General features: G+C 38.3%; 5 gene segments (V, D, J or C); 2 read left to right on the top strand and 3 right to left on the bottom strand.

Moving 5' to 3' along the window:
- The window catches only part of LOC127634238 (immunoglobulin kappa constant-like), an 89,419-nt gene that overhangs the window by 43,929 nt on the left and 20,001 nt on the right, over window positions 1-25,489 (bottom strand).
- LOC127634237 (immunoglobulin kappa constant-like) overlaps window positions 3,636-25,489 on the bottom strand; it is an 86,257-nt gene continuing 64,403 nt past the window's right edge. The window contains 1 exon segment of the C gene segment in view: window positions 3,636-4,081. Coding sequence covers window positions 3,765-4,007 — 243 coding nt within the window.
- Window positions 5,332-6,097, top strand: LOC127634229 (immunoglobulin kappa variable 4-1-like). The segment is given in 2 exon segments: window positions 5,332-5,505; window positions 5,634-6,097. Coding segments are annotated over 2 exon segments (375 nt in total).
- Window positions 13,240-14,532, bottom strand: LOC127634234 (immunoglobulin kappa constant-like). The segment is given in 2 exon segments: window positions 13,240-13,688; window positions 14,501-14,532. A coding segment is annotated over 1 exon segment (243 nt).
- LOC127634090 (immunoglobulin kappa variable 1D-33-like) lies at window positions 15,030-15,563 on the top strand. The segment is given in 2 exon segments: window positions 15,030-15,114; window positions 15,241-15,563. Coding segments are annotated over 2 exon segments (372 nt in total).

Below are 25,489 nucleotides of genomic sequence, written 5' to 3'. Positions count from 1 at the left end.
TCTGTCATTGTGGAGAGAGGAAGTGGTAAGAGCATCACCTGGTGAGGACTGTCTCTAAACTCTTGTGTCTTATTTCAGTGAGACGGGCTTTAAAAGACCCGATGAACATCTGACCGGAAGAGAGAGTTTGAGTCACACATACAAGCACACGCACAGTGGAGAAACTGAAACACAAAATAAAACTTCTGTTTCTCCATTCAGCAGCAGGTCACTGTAAATAAAGAAATGTATGAAGACTTGATGTTGAATAGAAGGACCACACTTGATCAGGAGACTTTAATCGTCATTAATGAGCATCGATCAGAACACTGCAGGACATTAAATCACGACTTCTTCAAAATCCTGATGAAGACTGAACTTTGATGTCTTTTCTGTGATGAATCATAAAAGCAGGAAAAAACAAGTATGGATGGAAAAGAGGCTTGTTGCTGTATTTATTGATCTGTGTTTAATACTGAGAGAAACAGTTTATATTCATATTTAATAATTGTGATGTAATTAGTTTCAATAATAATTGATGTCAAAATCTTCCATGAGTTTATTCATTTATTTTGGATTTTAACGGCCCGACCTGAGAGACAAATAACCCAGCGTACATCTTTGATCTGGAAGCACATATACATCACAGATCTAACAGGAATTAAATTCATATAAAACTTGATTCAATGCAACCTAACACAAACGTTCAAACAACCATTGAATATTGATCATATATTTGTATATCACTGAACAGAGTACAGAACAGATCATTACAAATGTGAAACCAGTACAGAGAGTTAATTAATAAACAAAATGATTTATAAAATATATTTAAAATGACTCACATGAGATAAAGACTCCAGGATTCAGTCTTCAGTTTTATTTGACATGGAGCCGTTTGCTTCATGAGTTCATGTTGAGATCATATGATCAGCTGAATATTACTCAATAATAATCTGTAATTAAATGTTTCGAATGTCACTTGCAGAATAAATTGATCAGCACGGACTGTGAATAGCAGATTTCTTCAACAACATCAGAAACGGAGAACTTTTGCTTTTGTGTGATGCTGAATCTAAACCGGTGTCAGAACAATATCAATATAAATATTAATATTACTGAGTGCACTTTTCAAATTCTCTTCATTTATTAAAAGGCATTTGTTTCATTTTATTCATAAGTCAGTTTATTACATGTATCTTTTTTCCAGGTTGAAGATTACACTTTGACCTTTGACCTTTTCCATCATGGAGGGCAGAGTGACGTTTCTACTCTTGTTTCTCATAGTGTTGATGTTCTCTCTCATTATGAGGACTTTCCATAGACATAATGATTTTTATACTGTATGATCTATATATATATATACAGTGGGTACGGAAAGTATTCAGACCCCCTTAAATTTTTCACTCTTTGTTATATTGCAGCCATTTGCTAAAATCATTTAAGTTCATTTTTTTTCCTCATTATTGTACACACAGCACCCCATATTGACAGAAAAACACAGAATTGTTGACATTTTTGCACATTTATTAAAAAAGAAAAACTGAAATATCACATGGTCCGAAGTATTCAGACCCTTTGTTCAGTATTTAGTAGAAGCACCCTTTTGTTCTAATACAGCCATGAGTCTTTTTGGGAAAGATGCAACAAGTTTTTCACATCTGGATTTGGGTATCCTCTGCCATTCCTCCTTGCAGATCCTCTCCAGTTCTGTCAGTTTGGATGGTAAACGTTGGTGGACAGCCATTTTCAGGTCTCTCCAGAGATGCTCAATTGGGTTCAAGTCATGGCTCTGGCTGGTCCATTCAAGAACAGTCACGGAGTTGTTGTGAAGCCACTCCTTTGTTATTTTAGCGGTGTGCTTAAATTAAAATTGGACTCGTGACTCGAGTACCCCAACTCTAATGTTCATTGCATTCTCCTTGCAAGGTTGGAACATTGGGTTGGTATAAAGAGCACAGCACTACAGTGGTTTAAATCTTATCTTACAGATAGGGTGTTTTCTGTTACTATGGATAGGTTCTCTTCATCTGTAGCTCCTGTTCTCTGTGGGGTTCCTCAGGGATCCATTCTGGGGCCAATTCTTTTTAATTTGCATATGCTCCCTCTTGGAAATATTATTAGGAGACATAATATTTTGTTTCATTTTTACGCTGATGATACACAACTTTAACTGCCATTGAAATCAGGTGATTCTGTTCAACATCTCTTGGAATGTATTGAAGACATAAAAAAGTGGTCATCGAGTAACTTTCTCCAGCTAAACAATGATAAGACTGAAATGATTATTTTTGGTTCTGCTGAATCTAGAAGCACTCTTGCTAACAAGCTTGGCCAACACTTCCACCGTGTTAATTTGCATGTGGGGAATCTTGGAGTCATTATAGATTCTGACTTCTAAAAATGATTTCTAAATTTAAATCAGCTTTATCTTTTCAAGAAGTGGAGACTGTTATTCATGCTTTTATCACCTTTCGATTGGATTATTGTAATTCTCTTTATGTTGGTCTTCCTCAATCCTCTCTTTTCCATCTTCAACTGGTTCAAAATGCTGCAGCCAGATTTTTAACATCATCTAAAAAAAGGGATCATATTACACCAATCCTGGCCTCTCTGCACTGGCTTCATTTTTATTTTAGGATTCAATTTAAAATACTGTTGTTTGTTTTTAAGGCTCTTAATAACCAGGCCCCGTCATATATTAGGGATTTAATACAGCCATACTTACCAACTAGGTCTTTAAGATCTGAAGACAAAATGTTATTGCATATTCCTCGGTCACGTTGTATACGCAAGGGTTATAGAGCATTTGCAGTTGCAGCCCCTAGGCTTTGGAATCAGCTACCACTTGACATTAGACAAGCGTCATCACTTTCTATTTTTAAATGTAGGCTTAAAACGCATTTTTATTCTCTAGCGTTTTGCAGTATTAAATGAGATAGTCTTGTTTTTTTTTAATTTTTATTAATGTATTGTAGATTCATCTGTACAGCACTTCAGTTAGCTTTGCTGTGTTTGAGTGTGCTTTAGAAATACATTTTACTTACTTATTAATACTGAGTTTTGAACAGTTGATTGAAACATTCATAAGGTCAGTATGACTGATGAGATCAGACTCAGTGTAAACTGATGAATATGATCAAAGTTCATCTCTCCATTAGTCAAACTCAACTGTCTCATTTCACACAATAAAGAGTCAAACAGTGAAACTGAGTTCAAATATTTGCATCATCAGGTTGGAGTGATTGTGTTCCTCTCAGAATAGAGCAGCTCCATCAGCAGATGTTCACCATCATAATACCATCAACACTTAAACAACATGTTAAACTCCTGTCTGCAAAACATCAGATTTACTTGTTTTCATTAAAGGACACAAAATAATCTTTGAAACATTCTCAATCATGCTGGATCCTGTATGTTTATATTTCAAAATCTGTTCATAAATTGATGCATTTCCTGAGAACACCATATGTTTGAGTTCCCTAATTTGACTTCATGATCTTGTTTCATAATGTCTCTGCAGGTGTTTTCATGCTTCATTGAGTGAAGATTATTTATAAAATGTGAGATAAAGTCCTGATCTAACTAATGACACAAATAATATCAATAAATCAACTTTTAAACATAGACAGGAAACTTCAAATAATGTAATATTTTATAAGTTTATTGAATTTTGACAAGAGAAATCTGAAAGACAAAAGCACACATATACTTGTGTGAATAGAAGTCACTGTTAGTCTCCATGTGAGACATGAGTGAGAAGAGCAGAAGAGAATCCAGAGGATCTACTCAGAACACTGATCTCTCCTCACTTCTCCAGTGACTGACAGCTGCTCTTTCTGTTTGGCCTCACAGCTCACTGTGACCGCCTTCATCCACTCGTCCTGAGAGAGAGTCAGACTGCTGCTCCAGCTGTACAGACCGCCCTTCTCCAGGACCCCAGCACTGCTCTTCTCAGACCTGCTGCTCCCGTCCACCTTCCAGCTCAGGCTCCAGTCTGAGGGGAAGCCCTTGTTGGCCACACACATCAGTGTTGCTGTGTTCTTTGTGGAAATCTCTTCACTGGAGGGCGGCAGGACGCTCACTTTAGGATGAGTGATGCCTGACAAATACACAATAGACAACTTCAAAAGAAGAAAAGATTTCTTTCTCCAGATTGAAACTAAATCAATTACATTAGTCAATTATAGATTTTGAAGATCTTTAAAGATATCATTGAAAACTTTCAACATTAAACTGCAAGTTTGTTTCTTCATGTTGATCTGTTCAATCATATAAAGAACAATTTATTTCCCCAAAGACGCTGAATGACCAAAATGATGAAATGATGAATAAAGTTCACATATCTTTATATGTTTGCAGTTTGACTTACACAAAAGTTCAAGAATATTTTCCTTCATACATTTCTCTTTCTACATTCAGAAATAACTATGAAAAGACATTGCCCAACCTCAAGAGAATAGAAAAGAAAATTCTGTACAATGATGAACTTTTAACAGTTCATTTGGTGAAATAATTCCTCCAGTAAAACTTTATATGTTACATATTACATTAAGAAACATTTCATATTGAAGGAGCATTTTTATGAACTCTTGATAATGTTCGTCATTTAAACACAGAGTCATTTAACATCTCCAAAAACTGAATAACATCTCACTTCTGTACCAGCAACAAATTCACATGTGCTGACAAAGTGTCAATTAAGTGTCTTTAAAGTTCACCTTCATTTCTGGAAAAAAGCCAAATTATTCAATCTGTCTAATCAGATATTATTAATAAATAATGAAATATAAATCAAAAAAGTGAGAGAAATCACTGAACTCATATGTGTGTCAATTCAACATAAAACTGACACATTCCACATTATAAAAACACATAAAACATTAAAATGATGATTTGATGATTTACTTACTGCCAACATCCAGTCTGGTGCCGCTGCCGAAAGTCCACCACAGTGATACAAACTAATAGAACAGCTGCACAAAAACCTCTGAGCGCTTCACTAACTGCACTTTAAACACATGATCACAAACACATCTTTACACAACACACATTCAAACATGATTCAGTTCATATTGTCATCAACTACTGTTTCAAAAATACAATAAAAACATAAATATTACATTCAGCATTATATACAACATGTTTATTACAATGTAATAACTCCTCTATAACACATTTGATTTAGTTTGATCTACTGAATGCTCATGAGATTTCCACAATGAACAAAAATCATTAGAATTTCAACCAATTGTAATTAATAACTAAAAGATAAAGATTGAAATGTATGAATGTAATTTGACATGTAATTGTTTCTTATTTCTGCTGTTCTCCTGTAACGCTCACATTTTCTGCTGAGAGGAAACAGTTTTGAATGTCCCGCCCCTCTGATTAAAGCACAATATCAGACTGTCTGTTAGTCAGGACTGTCAAACCAACATCACTGTTCCTTCAGTTCTCACTCATTCACAGTAAAGATGACAGCACACGCTCTCATTATCTGCTCTCTACTGCTTTTCATTGCTGGTGAGAATCTGTTTCAGTGCATTTCACTAATATAAACTCAATTTAACTGTAGAAAGTTTTTTTTTTTATTATTTCATAGTGTCATAAATCTCTTGTGAAATAATATTTTATTTTATTTTGTGTTTCAGAGTGTAATGGACAGATCACGGTCACTCAGAGTCCCTCAATAACAGCTCAACCAGGACAACAAGTTAAAATAAACTGTAAAACCAGCAGTGATGTCTACCGGCACAGTAGTGTGGGATACATTCTGAGCTGGTACTTACAGAAACCCGGAGAAGCTCCTAAACTACTCATATATTGGACAAGCAGCCTCCAGACTGGAACTTCATCTAGATTCAGTGGCAGTGGATCTAATAGTGATTTCACTCTGACCATCAGTGGAGTCCAGACTGAAGATGCAGGACATTATTACTGTCAGAGTTATCACAGTGGTCCAGTGTTCACACAGTGATAAAGAGTCGTACAAAAACCTCCTTCAGTGAAAGAGGAACTACTGATACAGAAACAGTTTCTCTGAATGTTTCATTATAAATTGACATGGACACAAAGTTTTAGATTTTGTTATTTCACACTCAACACTACATATGAAACTGGACGACACATTTTATTATAAAGGTCAATTCAGTCATTTTTGGTTGATGTTTTACTGGCTGATATGACACTAGTCTTAAACTTTACTGACACCTATCCATGTGAATACAGCATCATGCAAACATAAAACATTTGTTTTCACAGATGTCATATTTGAATGTAATTCATCACTTTAAACAATAGATTCAGAAATGAATGAAAGTGGATGAGGATGTGCTGCTGTCACTGATATTCTGTGTTGAATCATGAGGAGATGTTCCAGTATACACAAGTCCAGATGTTTATTTTAGGAGTTATAACTTTCATTATATGACTTATATGATAGTCGTAGAATGAACATAGACTGTTTGCACAATGTTATCAAGCTTATCAAGTCAGATTTGAATCTCTTTAGTTCGATTACTTCAGCATTCAAACTGTGTATGTTGATAAATAACTCGTCAGTCTCTGTGATTTTGACAATCTTGGAAGCTGGTCTGGGATAAATTGGCTAAATTATTATTATTATTATTTGTTTTGTTTTATATTGACAGCAGAATGTTGTTGTGATGACATCACAATCAGCCCAGTTTGCGGTCACCCCCACTTCTAAACTCGTTCTGGTGCCGGTTGTTCCCGCTGTTTCCAAAAACGATTAACGACTCAATAGAGCAGAAGTGAAACTGGTGTGTTCACAAATGTTTGTGATTATCACAAATTATTATTTTTGTGTAATGAAACATGCTTTAATCCTGAAGGAAACTGCTGCATCACTGAAATAACACACACACACACACTCTCACACACACACACACACACACACACACACACACACACACACACACACTCACACACACACAGAATGAAGAACATTTAGTTTTTAGTCCCTGCTTCTGACCTTTGACCTCATTCATCATGTTGACCCGTAACAATTTGACCGTTTCATATATTGATGCAGCTCACTCTCATATCTAATTGTGTCATTTGAATCTCCAGAGACCTGTAACATCAGACAAAGACAAAATGTTCAATTGTTCAGATGCAAACTCACATCATAAATAACATCGAACTTTTGTTTTTTGCATTATCTGACGTGACCTTTAAACTAATTTACATTTAGACTCTTTGCATTGGCGGCACTATGGAAGCAAATCTGTCTCACCAGATTTTGAAATTAAAAAGCCATTGAATTTCTAGCACTGAATTTTTCAGCACTGAAACTATGAATGTGAATTTGGCTTCTGAATTCAACTCTTCAAAATTTCAATAACTAATTTTTACTTTTATTTTTCAATGTTTTTCAAAAATTCAGAAACAAAATTTCACATTTAAAAATTCAAATCATTTATATTCAAGTTGCTCAAATTCAGATGGCAAAATTCGGTGTTAAATTCAGATTAAACATCCGGGACACCGAGGATAAGCAATCGATTCTGTATGAAATCGAACCATGTGACAGGATATCGCCGTTGCTTGAAATTACAGGAATGGCGTCAGCTATGACAACAAACCCAAACGATGGTGGTTCGTGAGTGTATTAACTGTTTTATTTGCCTTTTGTGAGATTCAGTAACAGGTAATACCTGACACGTTGCACATTAACAGAATGTTTTGGACAATATCTACGCTGAACTTTTAATGAAGTGGCGTTCGATAAAATTGTTAAAATTGATGACCAATAATGTAACCGTAACCAAACCCTTAATATTATGCTTATTAAAGTTTAGTAACGTTAAGCCGTTTAAAACTTCCTTCTCTGACTGGGAACAGATGGCTTTTTGAGAAGCTATTGATCCATGCTGTGAGTGAAAACAATTCTTGTTTTAGTTTTGATGTATTGGTTATAACACATTAGCACATTGCTAAGTTTATCAAAAATCTGTCTGAAGACATAATTACACTTTTTTCCCCTTGGGAATAAATGGTCACGGTTGATGATGTAAAATGTATCACTTCCTATGTGCCAAATTATTTCCCTGGAAACATAAAAGATGGTGGTGGTTTGTAATATTATAAATGCAAGGAGTTTTGTCAGTGAGCAGGTTTAGAGTATCATTATTACCTCATTCACCAGTGGATAGAAACATACATTTATTTAAATGGAAATGTGTTCTTGAAAATATATATATATATCTATTTTATTTTTTTCTATTATCTTACACTCCAAGCTTGCTTTTGGATAAGGAATGTTATGCGTTCTACCTTCTCTCTTTTATTACTATTAACAGATAATAACTTGCAAATACACTCCATCACTGTATGGTGGGGTAATTGCTCAGCAGAGGATAAATATGCGCTGAATAGGGTAGTTAGGACAGCGTCAAGGATAATTGGGTTGGACCTCCCTAAGATCTGTGACATCTACAACATCCGCCTACTTAAAACTGGACTGAAAATACTGAAAGATTATTTGCACCCGCTAATTCCCTTTTAATTCCTCTACCATCAGGTAGAAGGCTAAGAAGCATCAGATCCCGAACCACCCGTTTTTCAAATAGCACTTATCCACAAGTTGTGAGGTCCCTCAATTTACACCAACAATCGTTATCTGCTCTGCTTACACAATTATGTCCTTCTCTTCAGTATCACTAAATGCATTAGCATTTTATTTTATTTATTTATTTATTTGATCATTTATTATACTTATCCATTGGTAGCAACCCAAGAATTTGTTTTTTGATTTTGTTTTGTTTTTATTGTATATGTCATGTCTGATGATGTGTTGTAATTTTGGTCCAATACTCTCTTGTACTGTCCTGAGTGAGCCAAATCACTAAAATGAATTCCAGGCGATTTGCATCCTTTTGGCAAATAAAGACTTGAACTTGAACTTGAACTTGCAGGAATATAGTTGGAATTGCCCCTTCTTCAGTATGAGACGCTGAGAGAAGCCTGCATGATATTGTGCCAGGTTAGAAAATAAGTCTGTGAAATGGGCAGAGCAAACTAACAACTTCGAATTAAACTGTTGCGGTATCCGATTATAGATAAACATCAACCACGCCTGTTGACATTTCTTTTCTGTGGAAAGGGTATGAAAAGTCCTCACATCCCCTGCACAGCCTGGAACATAACATTTATTTCCACGATCTGTCATTTTCCCTATGACCCTCAGCTTGTTTCGATGATTCGGCTGCGCAGTTCCGCCTGACATTGAACATGGGCTGGCATATGCACATTTTTGAGGCGTACATATTAATGATCCCGACTGTTGCGTCACAGTCGGTGTTATGTGGAGATTCGCCTATTTTTCAGGGGGGTTTTTCAAAAACGAGATTTAAATAAGAAGGAGAAAACAATTGTGTTTCACTGTATGTCATGTCCATGTACTGAACTCTTGTTATTTAACTATGCCAAGATAAATTCAATTTCAAATTCTAGGGCACCTTTAAGAACTTCTAACGTTACACCTGTTAACACAGGCCTGAGTATGTGTGAAACTGCGACAAACATTCACATATCATACACCTCCGTCTTCCACCCGGTTCTCTTATATTTGAATTGGCGCTTATCGTTAATGTACCGTTAACGAACAACGAGCGCGCGCTTCATTGAAATTAAAATTCACGCTTCTGTCTCGAAGCTCGTCTCCTTATAACACAGCTGTCTTATTGTTATTGACAATTTAATTAACATTAACAAGGAAATAAAGGGAGACTGTAACTTAAATAATTTAAAACTGGAGGAAAAACAATTTAACAGGGCTTTCTGAACCGACGGCTGACGAAGCCCGTCACTGCTAACGTTACACAGCAGTGTCTGAGGTAAATATTATCCTTTTTGCTTCTAGTATCAGTATGTAACACAAGGGCTAGTCTAACCAATATAACTATTAACTACAATACTAAATATTTCATTAAAATTATTTTAAAAATGTAAAAACGTAACTTACCTGAGGGTAAAAACGGAAAGAAATGGCGGACTCCTCAGTTTGAAAAATTAGCCAAACTGTCAGTCAACTTGTCTCTCGGAGGTTCATCTTCGCCAATCCACCAATAGGAATTCAAGGATGATGCAACGCATATACGCCACCAGAGGGCATTTTTACGATTATAATTTTTGAATGTTACCTTCGACAGATTAAAACCTATGATTAAAGCCATCACAATATGGAATACAAAATAAAGAAAACACCTGGTCATTTTATTTTTTATTTAAAGGCAAAGCTCAAATCATACATTGACTAGATATTCATATTTTTTGACTCCTGTTTTTGACTACAACAGTCATTTTCATGGGTCTTGACTCAAAAAGTGTTGTGAATGTGTTGTGTAGGCCTATAATTATTGTGTAATCTTTAGTTTACACTTCAGTCATAAAACATGAATTATAACCATTTTAATAAAAACGGTTCTTTGCTCTCAAGGGTTCTACATAGAACCATAGCCGGTTGAAAGGGCACGCTGGCGCGTGTGGTGCCCGCTCCTTTCTCCGGCTAATCATTTGGCTTTAATGTTTAAATTGGATATTTATATATTTTTTAATTACCTTACAAGCTTCATAGGTAACCAGTCTGTACATGTCGCCCATGTTTTCCATCGTGATGTGGAATCGCGTTACAGTCTTTGGACTATTGTTGCTGTTTCTGGGTGTCTGCGGACCGTTAATCATCAACAGTTGTGTGATCCAGGACTTACACAATAGTGATATTGATATTTGCATGGACTCCTCTACAATGGCCTTAAGGTACACTTTTCGCCAGCTGCTAAACCTTAATGGAAATCATGCTTTGGGGACTGAACCACGCGCACTTTGCACTACCTACGGAATACTTCGCCTAAAACGTTACCTACATCGATCATCACGGAGTGGGTACTTATGTTCGTCTCAAAATAATATTTTTTATCTGACTGTGTTGCGTAAACCGCTGAAGTCACCATGGAGACTGCCATTTAATAATTTGGCAGTCTTGCGTGAGGAGGCTGCACCAGCCTCGGCTGCACCGGTACGATTGCTGGAATCTGCACTGATAAATGTGCGCTCGATTAATAACAAAGCTTTGACTGTATGTGATCTAATTATGGATCAAAACTGGGATCTCATGCTTAACAGAAACCTGGCATAAAGAGTCTGATGGTCTACTCCTTAATGAAATGACTCCTGAGGGATATGGATTATGCGATCTTCCGCGTTCAACTGGAAGAGGAGGTGGTATCATTGTGCTGTTTAAACAGGCTCTAGGACTGTGTTCTGTGGATATCCCTTCGTTTACCTCATTTGAATGCCTCGCCTTGAGTGTTTCTGCTTCATCATCTACGGTCATTGTGACTGTGTACAGACCTCCCAAGGGTAACAAAGAATTTACATCAGATTTTGCTGAACTACTGTCTGTGTTGGTTTTAAAATTTCAGAAAATTTTAATTCTTGGTGATTTTAATATACACATGGACAAAAAAGATATTTCATCAACTAGAGACTTTACATCTTTATTAGACTGCTTTGAGTTACATCAAGTTGTGGATTGTCCTACACACAACAAAGGCCACATGTTGGATCTTGTGATTCAAAATGGTACACTTGTGTTTGGGTTGTCTGTATCTGATCACTTAGCCATTCTATTCAACTTGGAGTTACCTGATTTACTCACTACTACTTCCCGTATTATTTATTACCGTAAGTGGAGATCTATTGCACCCACCGACTTCTCAGACTTTATTGACTCTGCTGTTAGTTGTATTCTACCATCTGATGCATTGGATGATAAAGTAAATTGGTTGTACACAATTCTTTCATCTGGCCTGGACACTTTTGCTCCTCTGATGTCACGTGCTGTATCTTTTAAACGATCTGCCCCGTGGTTCTGTAATCCAGTTCCAATCAAAACTAAAAAACTTGGGAGTAATTTTTTATTCTAATTTAACATTCGATCTTCACGTATGTAATACTGTTAGAGTTTCTTTTTTTCATCTTAGAAATATATCCAGATTACGGCCCATGCTGTCCTTTCCTGTAGCTGAAAAATTAATTAATACTCTGGTTTTTTCTAGAATTGATTATTGCAATGCCTTGTTAGCAGGAGCATCAAAATCTATTCTGAATAAACTTCAGTGGGTACAAAACTCTGCCGCACGTATTCTGACTAGGACAAGACAAAGAGATCATATAAAACCTATTTTAGAGATCCTGCATTGGTTACCTGTTAAATTTCCTGTTGAATTTAAGATTCTGATGTTGACGTACAAGGCATTGAATGGACTCGCTCCTCAATATCTCGCCGAGCTTTTAATGCCCTACATCCCAACACGTAATCTTCGTCTGCTGATGCCGGTCTTTTAGCTGTTCCGGTAACGAATCTAAAAACAATGGGTGATAGGGCATTCTCTTCAGTCGCCCCAAAGTTATGGAACTCCTTGCCTTCCGAAATAAGATTTGCACCATCTTTGAAAAGGTTTAAAACATCCCTTAAAACTTATTATTTTACGGAAGCATTTTTGTAAAGGTGCTATTAGTGGTTGTTAATGAGATGTATCTTATGGTTTTACTCTGTCTTCATATTTATTTATTTTTTATTTTTTGTTGTTTTTAGGTTTGTAATCTTGTGTGAAATATTTTGTATTGTGTGATCATGCCTCTTTATGTAAAGCGCTTAGAGAATTAACTTTTAAAAGCGCTATACAAAACAAAGTTATTATTATTATAATTTTTTTTTTTTGGTAAAAGGTTCTATTGGCCAAGTACGGAACCCCAGGGTTCTATATAGAACCCGGAGGAACCCTTTTTTTAAGAGTGTACAAATTTTAACAAAATATACATTTACATGAGGGGCAAACCAAACTTTTCAACAGATTCTTGGAAGAAAGCCAGGGTCATTTTTTTAATGACGTATTTGTTTTATTAATGTATTGTAGATTCATCTGTACAGCACTTCGGTCAGCTTTGCTGTGTTTGAGTGTGCTTTAGAAATACATTTTACTTACTTACTTATTAATACAGAGTTTTGAACAGTTGATTGAAACATTCATCCTGAGAAACACCATATGTTTGAGTTCCCTAAATTGACTTCATGATCTTGTTTCATAATGTCTCTGCAGGTGTTTTCATGCTTCATTGAGTGAAGATTATTTATAAAATGTGAGAGAAAGTCCTGATCTAACTAATGACACAAATAATATCAATAAATCAACTTTTAAACAAAGACAGGAAACTTCAAATAATGTCATATTTTATAAGTTTATTGAATTTTGACAAGAGAAATCTGAAAGACAAAAGCACACATATACTTATGTGAATAGAAGTCACTGTTAGTCTCCATGTGAGACATGAGTGAGAAGAGCAGAAGAGAATCCAGAGGATCTACTCAGAACACTGATCTCTCCTCACTTCTCCAGTGACTGACAGCTGCTCTTTCTGTTTGGCCTCACAGCTCACTGTGACCGCCTTCATCCACTCGTCCTGAGAGAGAGTCAGACTGCTGCTCCAGCTGTACAGACCGCCCTTCTCCAGGACCCCAGCACTGCTCTTCTCAGACCTGCTGCTCCCGTCCACCTTCCAGCTCAGGCTCCAGTCTGAGGGGAAGCCCTTGTTGGCCACACACATCAGTGTTGCTGTGTTCTTTGTGGAAATCTCTTCACTGGAGGGCGGCAGGACGTTCACTTTAGGACGAGTGATGCCTGACAAATACACAATAGACAACTTCAAAAGAAGAAAAGATTTCTTTCTCCAGATTGAAACTAAATCAATTATATTAGTCAATTATAGATTTTGAAGATCTTTAAAGATATCATTGAAAACTTTCAACATTAAACTGCAAGTTTGTTTCTTCATGTTGATCTGTTCAATCATATAAAGAACAATTTATTTCCCCAAAGACTCTGAATGACCAAAATGATGAAATGATGAATAAAGTTCACATATCTTTATATGTTTGCAGTTTGACTTACACAAAAGTTCAAGAATATTTTCCTTCATAAATTTCTCTTTCTACATTAAGAAATAACTATGAAAAGACATTGCCCAACCTCAAGAGAATAGAAAAGAAAATTCTGTACAATGATGAACTTTTAACAGTTCATTTGGTGAAAGAATTCCTCCAGTAAAACTTTATATGTTACATATTACATTAAGAAACATTTCATATTGAAGGAGCATTTTTATGAACTCTTGATAATGTTCGTCATTTAAACACAGAGTCATTTAACATCTCCAAAAACTGAATAACATCTCACTTCTGTACCAGCAACAAACTCACATGTGCTGACAAAGTGTAAATTAAGTGTCTTTAAAGTTCACCTTCATTTCTGGAAAAACAGCCAAATTATTCAATCTGTCTAATCAGATATTATTAATAAATCATGAAATATAAATAAAAAAAATTGAGAGAAATCACTGAACTCATATGTGTGTCAATTCAACATAAAACTGACACATTCCACATTATAAAAACACATAAAACATTAAAATGATGATTTGATGATTTACTTACTGCCAACATCCAGTCTGGTGCCGCTGCCGAAAGTGTACCACAGTGATACAAACTAATAGAACAGCTGCACAAAAACCTCTGAGCGCTTCACTAACTGCACTTTAAACACATGATCACAAACACATCTTTACACAACACACATTCAAACATGATTCAGTTCATATTGTCATCAACTACTGTTTCAAAAATACAATAAAAACATACATATTACATTCAGAATTATATACAACATGTTTATTATAATGTAATAACTCCTCTATAACACATTTGATTTAGTTTGATCTACTGAATGCTCATGAGATTTCCACAATGAACAAAAATCATTCGAATTTCAACCAATTGTAATTAATAACTAAAAGATAAAGATTGAAATGTATGAATGTAATTTGACATGTAATTGTTTCTTATTTCTGCTGTTCTCCTGTAACGCTCACATTTTCTGCTGAGAGGAAACAGTTTTGAATGTCCCGCCCCTCTGATTAAAGCACAATATCAGACTGTCTGTTAGTCAGGACTGTCAAACCAACATCACTGTTCCTTCAGTTCTCACTCATTCACAGTAAAGATGACAGCACACGCTCTCATTATCTGCTCTCTACTGCTTTTCATTGCTGGTGAGAATCTGTTTCAGTGCATTTCACTAATATAAACTCAATTTAACTGTACAAAGTTTTTTTATTATTATTTCAAGTGTGAAAAAGCTTTTGTGAAATAATATTTTATTTTATTTTGTGTTTCAGAGTGTAATGGACAGTACACGGTCACTCAGAGTCCCTCAATAACAGCTCAACCAGGACAACAAGTTCAAATAAACTGTAAAACCAGCAGTGATGTGTATGGTGGTAATTATTTGCACTGGTACTTACAGAAACCTGAAGAAGCTCCTAAACTCCTCATATATTATACATCAAACCTCCAGACTGGAACTTCATCTAAATTCAGTGGCAGTGGATCTAATAGTGATTTCACTCTGACCATCAGTGGAGTCCAGACTGAAGATGAAGGACATTATTACTGTCAGAGTGCTCACTACATCAACAGTAAATGGGTGTTCACACAGTGATAAAGAGTCGTACAAAAACCTCCTTCAGTGAAAGAGGAACTACTGATACAGAAACAGTTTCTCTGAATGTTTCATTATAAATTGACATGGACACAAAGTTTTAGATTTTGATATTTCACACTCAACACTACATATGAAACTGGACGACACATTTTATTATAAAGGTCAATTCAGTCATTTTTGGTTGATGTTTTACTGGCTGATATGACACTAGTCTTAAACTTTACTGACACCTATCCATGTGAATACAGCATCATGCAAACATAAAACATTTGTTTTCACAGATGTCATATTTGAATGTAATTCATCACTTTAAACATTTGACTTGTTTCACCCCCTCAATTGGACAGACTCATATAAAGTGAGAGGTGATGTCACATACATGTTGTTCAGGTATTCAAATAGATTCATCTAGTGCTGGAGTCTCTTGTTTGATGGAGTGTGTGTGTTGATAAAGTGATTTTTCACGAGTGTTTTTAAGACAAGACTTGAGGAGAGTCGAGAGCACAGATATCAAAACTAACTCTAATAGAGAGACAATTCTTCTTCAAGACACTCGACTCCTCATTTCTGAAAATGGAAAAACACATCCAACAGAATAAAGAAGAGTCTCCCTCCCTCTTTCTTTCTATTCTTCTTCTTTTTAACACACAATCACACACTTTCCTTCAATACACTCAGTCACACAGCACAATTTCACTCAATGTCAAAGAACTACAATTCAGTTCACAGTCAAACACTTCTTCCTCTCTCCATGGAAAGACACAAACTGAAGTCTCTCAGTAATCTGTATCATCTGCCTCCACTAATTAACCTCATAATGAAGCTCATTAGTGGCTTGAACATCTCAAACAACACCAGCAGAGAGAGACAAAGTAAAGTAGTATTGATGTTGAATAGTTGGGTTGTATTAGTTGTTTTGATGTTTTTTTGATGTTGTTTAGTCAGAAAAAGAATATGCTGGGTTCACACATTTTGACTACAGTGTTGTTTTGAGCAGTAATGAGTTAGTAGAAAATGTATTTAAAGGTTCAGTTTGTAAGATTCAGAAACACTTGTTATTAATGACACTTGTGGCCTGTAAATTTCTCCTTAATTTCTTGTAGCTGTAAGATGTTTTGTGCATACACACACACACACATACACACATATATATATATACACACACACACACATATATATATATATATATGAGAGGCAAGATGACACTAGCTGCGTTTGAATAAAACAAGAGCGCGTCCATCTGAAGTGTGATAAGAGACATGAAAGAAGGGCCGGATGCGCGGTCATTATAAAGCCTTGCTACTGACGACGATCATTATCGGCAAGGGCGCCGTAAAGGGGTGGAAGGTTAGGACGATTCTAAGGGCCCAGGCTGATTTAGGGCCCAGAAGAGCAGACCCCCTTTTTCTTTTCTTATTTCTTTTCTCTTTTTTATACATGCAAATTCACTTGCATTAAATGTGCTAGGGCCCCTCATGCACTAAATGTGTATTTTGTCCGTTTTGACCATAGATTTAATATTTAAAAAACAAATAATGTATTTACTGTTTCAGTCACTCCCCTCCCCCTCACAATGGTTCATTCCACCTGCGCTGTCCGAGCTACGATCGCTAGTGTAGCGTCTCTTGCTTATTGCACTTGCTATGATGCAGTGCAGACAGTGACACACGCAGGCATGTCACATCAAAAGTCAGGGCATCAAAAACGGAAATAAAAGAAGGAAAGAGAAGACAGAGAACGCCGAAGTCGACAGTATGTCACACAGTTTTTCAAAAAGAAAGGTAGCTTGCCCTATTCCTGTATTCCAAAACTTTCAGAGTTACTTATTTTTGTTGCTACATGACCTGCTTTTATCTAGCTAGCTTAGTAAAATAATTACTGGATTATGATTTACATCCAACAATAATAACATCTCTGCTGTCTCCGGGGTTATCATGTCTCGTAGACACAGATTCAGCCGCTGCTGCACACCCACGTCATCCTTCCCCCACGTCCCCTGTCCCCGTCTCAGCCGAACAAGGTGAGCCTGAGCGCGAAACTTCACGAAGATTGAAGCCTCTAAACACGTCTTATCTACTGTTTTCGCCACATGATGATAACTTTACAAAACAAAAAGTAATCTACACGCTTCAAAAATTACAAAATCAGTTTGCCGTGTGTGTGTCGTGTGTTCTGTGAAGTGACAGTGCTGCTGCTACGATCGATGCTGTCAAACTTGACGTTCTTAATGTGAATAAAATGCCCCAGAAAAAATTATATAAAATGGAATAAAACATGTGTCTGTTGTAACCATTGGCTATAAGGAGTTTACACAATAGATATTTTAATATTTTATATTAAGAAAACTAAATAGGCCAATAAAAATAATATGGTTAGCGGTAGAGGGAGCAAGGGAGCACAGTGCAGACACCATATTCAGAAACACTGTGTTTCTTCCCATGATGGACCACATAATCAATGACCTAAGTACCAGGTTTGCCACAACAGCTGAGATCTTGGATCAGTTTTCTGTAGTTGTAAAAATGGGTCAGTTACGTGATGATCAAATCCATTCTATATGCCAGCCATTGATTTCAAAATACAACACTGATCTGACTTGTGAATTTGAAGATGAAGTCAGACACCTCAACTCTGTATATATGGCCACTTTCCCAGGGTGTCTGTCACCAATTGATCTGCTCAACAGCATTTACAAGATGCAGCTGCAGAGTATTTTTGGGCAGGTCTGCATAGTTTTGCGAATATTTTGCACACTGCCTGTGACCGTTGCTGGTGGCGAGAGAGCATTCAGTAAGCTGAAACTGCTAAAAAATTATCTGAGGTCTGCTATGTTGCAGGATAGACTTTGTCACCTTGCCATACTATCCATTGAAAGCAAACTGGCAAGAAAGCTGAACTTTGATGATTTGATACATGATTTTGCCAGCAGAAAGGCACGCCGCTGGGCCATTATAAAGTGATGTTGAACATAACTTTGTTAGACCTGGATAACAAACAGTTGATGTCTGGTTCAGTACTTGTTTAGGCCTGGCATTACTCCTGGTGTGTCTTGATTTTGAGCCCTTTTGGCCTAGCTAGTTTTATTCCTGGACTGATTTAATTATGGGTTAGTTCTAGCTGATGTTTCCTGATTGAGCAGTTTGACCCAGCTAAAGCTTGTTCATGTAAAGTATATGTCAATAGGTGCACATTATGTTCTGTTGTGCTTGCAATTGCAATTGAGATAATAAATGTTCTCCCTTTTATGTAAACAAGTACATATTTCTATATTTTTTTTTCTTGTTTTTGTAGGCTTTGTACTCATCTTTAGACATTTTAACTATGCAATGCGCTAAGTATCTTTTTTAAAGTATACTGGGCATGTTTATTGGGTTAAATTTTATCTGTAAAAAATGTAGGTGGCCCAGAAATGTTGGTTTCCATAGGGCCCAGAATTTCTGGCGGCACCCCTCTTTAACGGTTATATAATGTTGCAACTGACAAATCAGAATCAAACATTTCAGAGAGACATTCCTGTAATAATATTATATTTTATGTACACTTGATTTCCTAACCTGGCCTTATTCTGCTATACCTGCTGTGCTTTCCCAGCCCCAAGGGTCCCAGGGCCTGAATGGCTTCCTCTCTGAGTCTGAATTTCATCTACATAATGAATTCATGTAGAGGCTGATGAGTAGTGGATGCTCCTTGCAGTACCACACAAACAAGCTGGGAAATATCTGGCATCTAGCTATCTATACTTACCATTTTGTGAAACACTAACATTCCCTTCAACATTAACGTTAGAGGGATAGATATGGATAGATAGGGTACCTCTCAACAGGTTCACTAAACGCCTTGCTGCGTTCTATATTTCCCCCTATTTTCAGTTATTATCAAAGACAGAAAACACACACACACACACACACACACACACACACACACACACACACACACACACACACACACACACACACACACACACACACACGCCATGCGATCATCCGATTCCCAATCTTCCCAGTTCCCTCCTTTGGAAAAATAAAACCCATTATATTAGGAAATCACAGTTAGTGAAAGAGAATGATAAGGGTGGTATCAACGCCTTGGACTTTGAATACATTTTTGGGGCATTTACGTGTAAATTGTTGAAATCATACTTACTCGATGTGATAGATCTCTAGATCTCTATTTAATCAAATACGTTGGCCTGAATTTCTTTTAAAATGTGATTGAGGTATCTAAGATTCCTATTAAATTATCAAACATCCACAAACAACTTCTCTAATACTGTAAAATTATATTTACCCACAACTTTTCTCCCCATGGATCCACCCTATGGAATAACAGGGTCATTACAATTCATATGAAATCATTGTTTAAAAGTGATAGGTATGAGACGGGTATTGTGTTTGTGAATGATAAATTAGATGATAATGGTAACTTTTTGGAACATATTGCATTTTTGCTCAAGTATAATCTTAACCGCACTTATAGGGAATATAATAAGATGTAAAGCAATACCGTTACCAATATTACAGTTAATCCAAAACACATTGATGTATGTGAGAATAAGACTTTCACCAACCTTACCAAATCTAGTAATTAATGAATGTAATTTACATTACAGAAAATGTTATAACGAATGTATTTATATAACAAAATATTTTGGGATTATAATAGAGGATTGTGTGTACAAATTCTAAATATGAATGCCTTGTCCATAGATAAACCACATTTTAAATTCATCAAATGGCCCATTTCCCCAAAAGTCAAAGAGACTCACTTTAAAATAATTTATAAAATATATCCGGTTGCTGACTTTCTTAGAAAGAGGTTTAAATTGGAAGTAGATCCCTGTGTATTGTGAGGCAGCTGATGAGACTCTGGAACACTTGTTCTTTTTATGTCCTATGGCCAAACGCTTCTGGTCTGATTTACATCATTGGCTGTCATTTAAGATTGATGACATCCCAATGTTTGACTTATCACAAATTCTCTTTTCTATGGATAATGTAGATTCATCCCTATCTTATTTGGTTAATATGATTGTCCTCATGGGTAAATATCATTCATTATAGTAAGTGGAGATATTTGAAGCCTTTTTATTCATGGTTTATAAATGATTATAAACTGTATTTTCCTCACTGAATAAGTAATGTCTAGTAAAATTGCAAGAAAGATGTGTAGTGATATATCCAGACAATTGTTTCGATAAATATCCACTTGTATGCTACGTCTAAAGGATGCTTTTATTAAAACATTTTCTTTAATATTTAAAGTTTTTTCCCAAGCCTTTTGATCTCGAGACTTTTTTCACGAGAGATTCGAAGAGATGCAGCCAATCAATACAGTATTTGGTCAGCAGCCAATAGCATTTGTTAACAGAAAGGATTGGGCCCCGCCCCTGAGTGTCAAAACCGACTTGTGTGCAGAAAACAACTCCCGAGTGTGTGGGACTTGTTAATTTGTGTGCACAATCATATTTTTTGTGCTCGAGTTTGTGATTTGCAAGTTCTGCAGGTTTAAATTTTACATGCGAGCTGTGTCATGGTGCTCACACTGTTGAAATTCACTTGCGCGCTGTGTTTATGCGCTTGCGCTGTTTTGTCCAACATTTAATGCCATAGTATATTATATTTGATTCTCCAGTGCTGGAACAGGGTTAAAACAAAGTGTGGCTATCGGTCTGACTATACGAGACTGTAGTTTGAAGTAATCACTTCTCTTTGCATGATACATTGACTGCATTTATACGATAGCCTTTGTCAGTGTTAGCTAGCTAGCCAGCTTTATCAATAGCTGTTAGCTAAATATGGTGGATGATGACAGAAGCTGTTTATAAAATAGACTGTACATTATAAATATGTTGACACAATTCAGTATTAATGTGATTTCATCACAACTGTTATTTTGATATATCGATGTTTTATAATAATAGATTGCAGTGGTGAATTCTCAGGACTAGAAAATTCTTCTCTGCTGGCCTAACATGCCAAATAAATAAATGTTTTTCATCCTTTCATTATCAATCACCTTTTTGCCTATGTATTTTGAATCACTTTCCCTCTTAATTAATCTACAAACAAATAGAGAAAAATTAAAAGTTTATCGCATCAGAATTTATTCATTGATGCTTACAAGCAAAGTGTGACAACTGTTTCACAATCACATTCCCGAATCCGAAGCAGCGCGTGAGTTTGAGCTCCACCCCCTCAGACTTTCTACAGAATCCCTCAACAGTGTAAATGAATGAGCAACTAAAGTCAGATTCATCAGCCAATCAGATTGATTTATTTGTTCTTGTGGGTGTGATCTTTATATGTCCCGGTCGAGGCCTTCTAGCTGGCCTTGAGTGACACAATCACACTTTAAGTGATGTACATATTTCAAGAGCGAAAAGCACAAGATCAAGCTGTCTGACGAGTCGGCTGTCATCACTGCTGCTATTGCCGTTGAGAAAGAGATCCTTGTGGATTCAAAAACACGAGATGTTCTGCATGACCGTGTGATTGCTTAATTTATTAAACAGGAAAGGAGAGCTGATTTTCACAGAGTAAATTGGTAAGTGCTTTTACCTTCATATAGCAACATCAGGAGTTTTCTAAGTGTAAATTAGGCTGCTTGAGATTTCAGTGTCGGATCAAGTTTTGAAAAGTAGTGATCTCGGAAAGTCATATTTTACAACTTCCTACTAGGAAAAGTGCAATGGATGCATCTTGAAGTCAGCATTACAACTAAGCTCTTAAAAGAGGTATCTCTTGTCATTTCAGAACCTCTTCTTAATATTATTAATTCCTCGCTATCCTTAGGACATGTCCCAAGAAACTTTAAAATGGCAGTTATCAAACCGCTTATTAAGAAGCCACATAAAAGTCCCGTTTATGTCGAAAATACTAGAAAAGGTAGTATCCTCCCAAATATGTTCATTTCTACAGAGAAATAGTATATATGAACAATTTCAGTCAGGATTTAGGCCTCATCACAGTACAGAGACTGCACTTATCAGAGTTACAAATGACTTGCTCTTATCATCTGATCGCGGCTGCATTTCACTTCTAGTGCTTTTAGATCTTAGTGCTGCATTCGACACGATAGATCACAACATTCTCTTGAATAGGCTGGAGAATTATGTTGGCATTTGTGGAGTTGCATTAGTATGGTTTAGGTCATATTTAGCAGACCGCTACCACTCTGTCTATGTAAACAAGGAATTGTCAAATCAAACAAAAGTAAAATATGGAGTGCCACAGGGATCAGTTTTAGGGCCTCTTCTTTTCTCCTTGTATATGCTTCCCCTGGGAGATATTATCAGGAATCGTGTAATAAGTTTCCACTGTTATGCTGACGATACCCAACTTTATATTTCTTCAAAACCTGATGAGATTTCACAATTCTCAAAATGAACAGAGTGTGTCAATGAAATCAAAGATTGGATTGCCAGAAATGTCCTTCCTATCGACCTTCTGCCACGCTATATTCTCTGACAAGAAGAAGAATTTTTATTCACATACACATATTCATATGCACTTGAGATAAAACAAAAACAAAGAAGTGATCATGCATGTGAACTGGTCCCCAAAGAAGCTATCTAAAGCTTATACTCAGGGGCCATGACAATCAAAAAAATAAAGAAAAAACAAGAAAAAAATAAAAAAATAAAAATAAAATAAAAAATGAAAAATGTGTGGCCTTGTAACGTATGACCTTGTCCTGTTTTACTGTTTCCCTTTTGTCTCCCATTTTGATACTTTCGTCACTCCATAGTTTTCACTTTTGAACCTTCTGTACCTCCATAGTCTTGTTAGCCATTGTGTTCATTGTTCATTGTTCTCACCTGTCCTCGTTAGTTTCCCATTGGTTTCTGTTCATCACCTCATCATGTAATTTTGAGTTCTGGTTGTTCATTGGTCCTGTCTTGTATTTATACCCTGCCCGTTTGTTCAGTCCCTGTCGATTGTTGAATGTTGGTAATGTTTGTTAAGCCTGCTCTGTGTTTCCTTCCCGAGTTCCCTGCTTATGTTTGTTTCCCCATCATGGGTTTTCCTTTGTTTGTCCATTTATTTCAATAAAGTTAAAACTGCGTTTGGATCCGCACCTCCTCGTCTGTCTTCACTCCAGCCTCATTCATAACAGAACAATCGACCACACAATGGATCCAGCAGTTTTTCGGGCTAACTACGAACTGCTCTGCCTGAAGCAAGGGGACCGACCGTTAGAAGACCACATCCACGACTTTCTTGTTCTGGCAAACGTTTCAGACTTCCCTAATTCCTCCCTTGTGGTCTTCTTCCGAGGCAACCTGAGTGACGGGCTGAAGGAGCGGTTGCCACCAGCAACGCGCGACTGGACGCCTCAGCGTTCGTTGAGGAGACCCTACAGGCCTGCGGTTCTCCTTTAACAGTGGACATCATCGAGGAGAACCCCGTAGCGCCTCCCACAGTATTGACCCTCCATTCGCCCGTGGTTCGTCCTTTCACGCCTGTCAACGAGCCAGCGCGGCCCTCTTCGTCTGCCCGGAGGAGGAGGAGAAGACAGGCTTCCGCCTCCCGGCCCACGCATATCACTTTGAGCGAGCCAGAGCCCACGCATGTCATGGTGAGCGAGCCGGTCGCCTCCGATGTCAGCGAGCCAGCGCCTGTAGCCTCCGATGTCAGCGAGCCAGCGCCTGTAGCCTCCGATGTCAGCGAGCCAGCGCCTGTAGCCTCCGATGTCAGCGAGCCAGCGCCAGTAGCCAAGACCGTCCAAGAGCCAGTGCCAGTAGCCAAGACCGTCCAAGAGCCAGTGCCAGTAGCCAAGACCGTCCAAGAGCCTGTGCCAGTAGCCATGACCGTCCAAGAGCCAGCACCAGAAGCCTCGATCGTCCAAGAGCCAGCACCTCTCGAGTCTTCCAGGGCTCCTCCTCCAGAGCTTTCCAGAGCTCCGCCATCCGAGTTTCCCGAGCTTTCCAGAGCTCCGCCATCCGAGTTTCCCGAGCTTTCCAGAGCTCCGCCATCCGAGTTTCCCGAGCTTTCCAGAGCTCCGCCTCTCGAGCCTTCCAGAGCTCCGCCTCCCGAGTCTCTCGAGCCTTCCAGGGCTCCACCTCCCAAGCCTCTCGAGCCTCCCGAGCTTTCCAGAGCTCCACCCTCCGAGCTTCCCAGAGCTCCGCCTCTCAAGCCTCTTGAGCCTCCCGGGGCTCCGCCTCTCAAGCCTTCCAGGGCTCCGCCTATCAAGCCTCTCGAGCCTTCCAGGACTCCGTCTCTCAAGCCTCCCGAGCTTCCCAGAGCTCCGCCCTCCGAGCTTCCCAGAGCTCCGCCTCTCGAGCCTCCCGGGGCTCCGCCTCTCGAGCCTTCCGGGGCTCCGTCTCTCAAGCCCCTCGAGCCTTCCAGGGCTCCGCCCCTCGAGCCTTCCAGGGCTCCGCCCCTCGAGCCTTCCAGGGCTCCGCCCCTCAAGCCTCTCGGGCCTTCCAGGGCTCCGCCCCTCAAGCCTCTCGGGCCTTCCAGGGCTCCGCCCCTCAAGCCTCTCGGGCCTTCCAGGGCTCCGCCCCTCAAGCCTCTCGAGCCTCTCGAGCCTTCCAGGGCACTGCCCCTCAAGCCTCTCGGGCCTTCCAGGGCTCCGCCTCCAGAGCCTCCTACGGCTCCGCCTCTTGAGCCACCCGAGCCTCCGACGGCTCCGCCCTCAGAGCTTCCCGAGCCTCCTACAGCTCTGCCTCCAGAGACTCCCGAGCCTCCCTCGGCTCCGCCTCCTAGGTCTTCCTCGGCTCCGCCTCCTACGGCTCTACTCCCCAAGCCTCCTATGGCTCTGTCTCCAGAGCCTCCTATGGCTCTGCTCCCAGAGACTCCAGAACCTTCTAGAGCTCCGCCTCCCGAGCCTCCTACGGCTCCGCCTCTAAAGGCCCCTACGGCGCCACCTTCCTCGGCTCCACCTCCTGAGCCTCCCTCAGCCCCGCCTCCTGAGCCTCCCTC

Source organism: Xyrauchen texanus, chromosome 41 (assembly GCF_025860055.1).
Source record: "Xyrauchen texanus isolate HMW12.3.18 chromosome 41, RBS_HiC_50CHRs, whole genome shotgun sequence".
NCBI classification, from domain to species: domain Eukaryota; kingdom Metazoa; phylum Chordata; class Actinopteri; order Cypriniformes; family Catostomidae; genus Xyrauchen; species Xyrauchen texanus.
This window is presented reverse-complemented; position numbering and strand designations above follow the sequence as displayed.